The following is a 361-nucleotide window of genomic DNA, read 5'->3' as shown; positions in this document are numbered from 1 at the left end:
TATTGAACGTTATCAATTCTGTCAAAACCATTGGAATGTAAGCTTACGTACCGCATAAAATTAAGGGCAAATCTCAAATTGGAATACAAAAGATTGGTGATGGAATGATAGGAATGATCAAGGATCTTAATAACCTTCTACCTACTGACAAGATTGACGCTTTTTTCAAGGAGAAAATGCAGAATTCCAAGGTCTTCGCTGATTTTATTGGGAAATTAATATCCCCGGAAATGCAGAAATTAGCGGGAGATCTATTGGCAACTCAAACTTATCAAAATTATATTAATACGGCCAAAGAAAATGGATTGGAATTGGTGGAACTGGGAAAACTTATCATTAGAGAGATCGGAAGAGCACACGT

General features: G+C 36.0%; 1 protein-coding gene across 1 annotated transcript; it reads left to right on the top strand.

Moving 5' to 3' along the window:
* Positions 1-6: 6 nt before the first annotated feature.
* LOC105462138 lies at positions 7-353 on the top strand (the record flags this gene model as incomplete). Its single annotated transcript, XM_011708672.1, has 1 exon — positions 7-353. A coding segment is annotated over exon 1 (249 nt), but the record flags the coding sequence as incomplete, so codon positions are not given.
* Positions 354-361: the final 8 nt, after the last annotated feature.

Source organism: Wasmannia auropunctata, unplaced genomic scaffold (assembly GCF_000956235.1).
Source record: "Wasmannia auropunctata unplaced genomic scaffold, wasmannia.A_1.0 LD269852.1, whole genome shotgun sequence".
Taxonomy (NCBI): domain Eukaryota; kingdom Metazoa; phylum Arthropoda; class Insecta; order Hymenoptera; family Formicidae; genus Wasmannia; species Wasmannia auropunctata.
The sequence above is the reverse complement of the archived record's forward strand: the minus strand, read 5'-3'. Positions and strand labels throughout refer to the sequence as shown.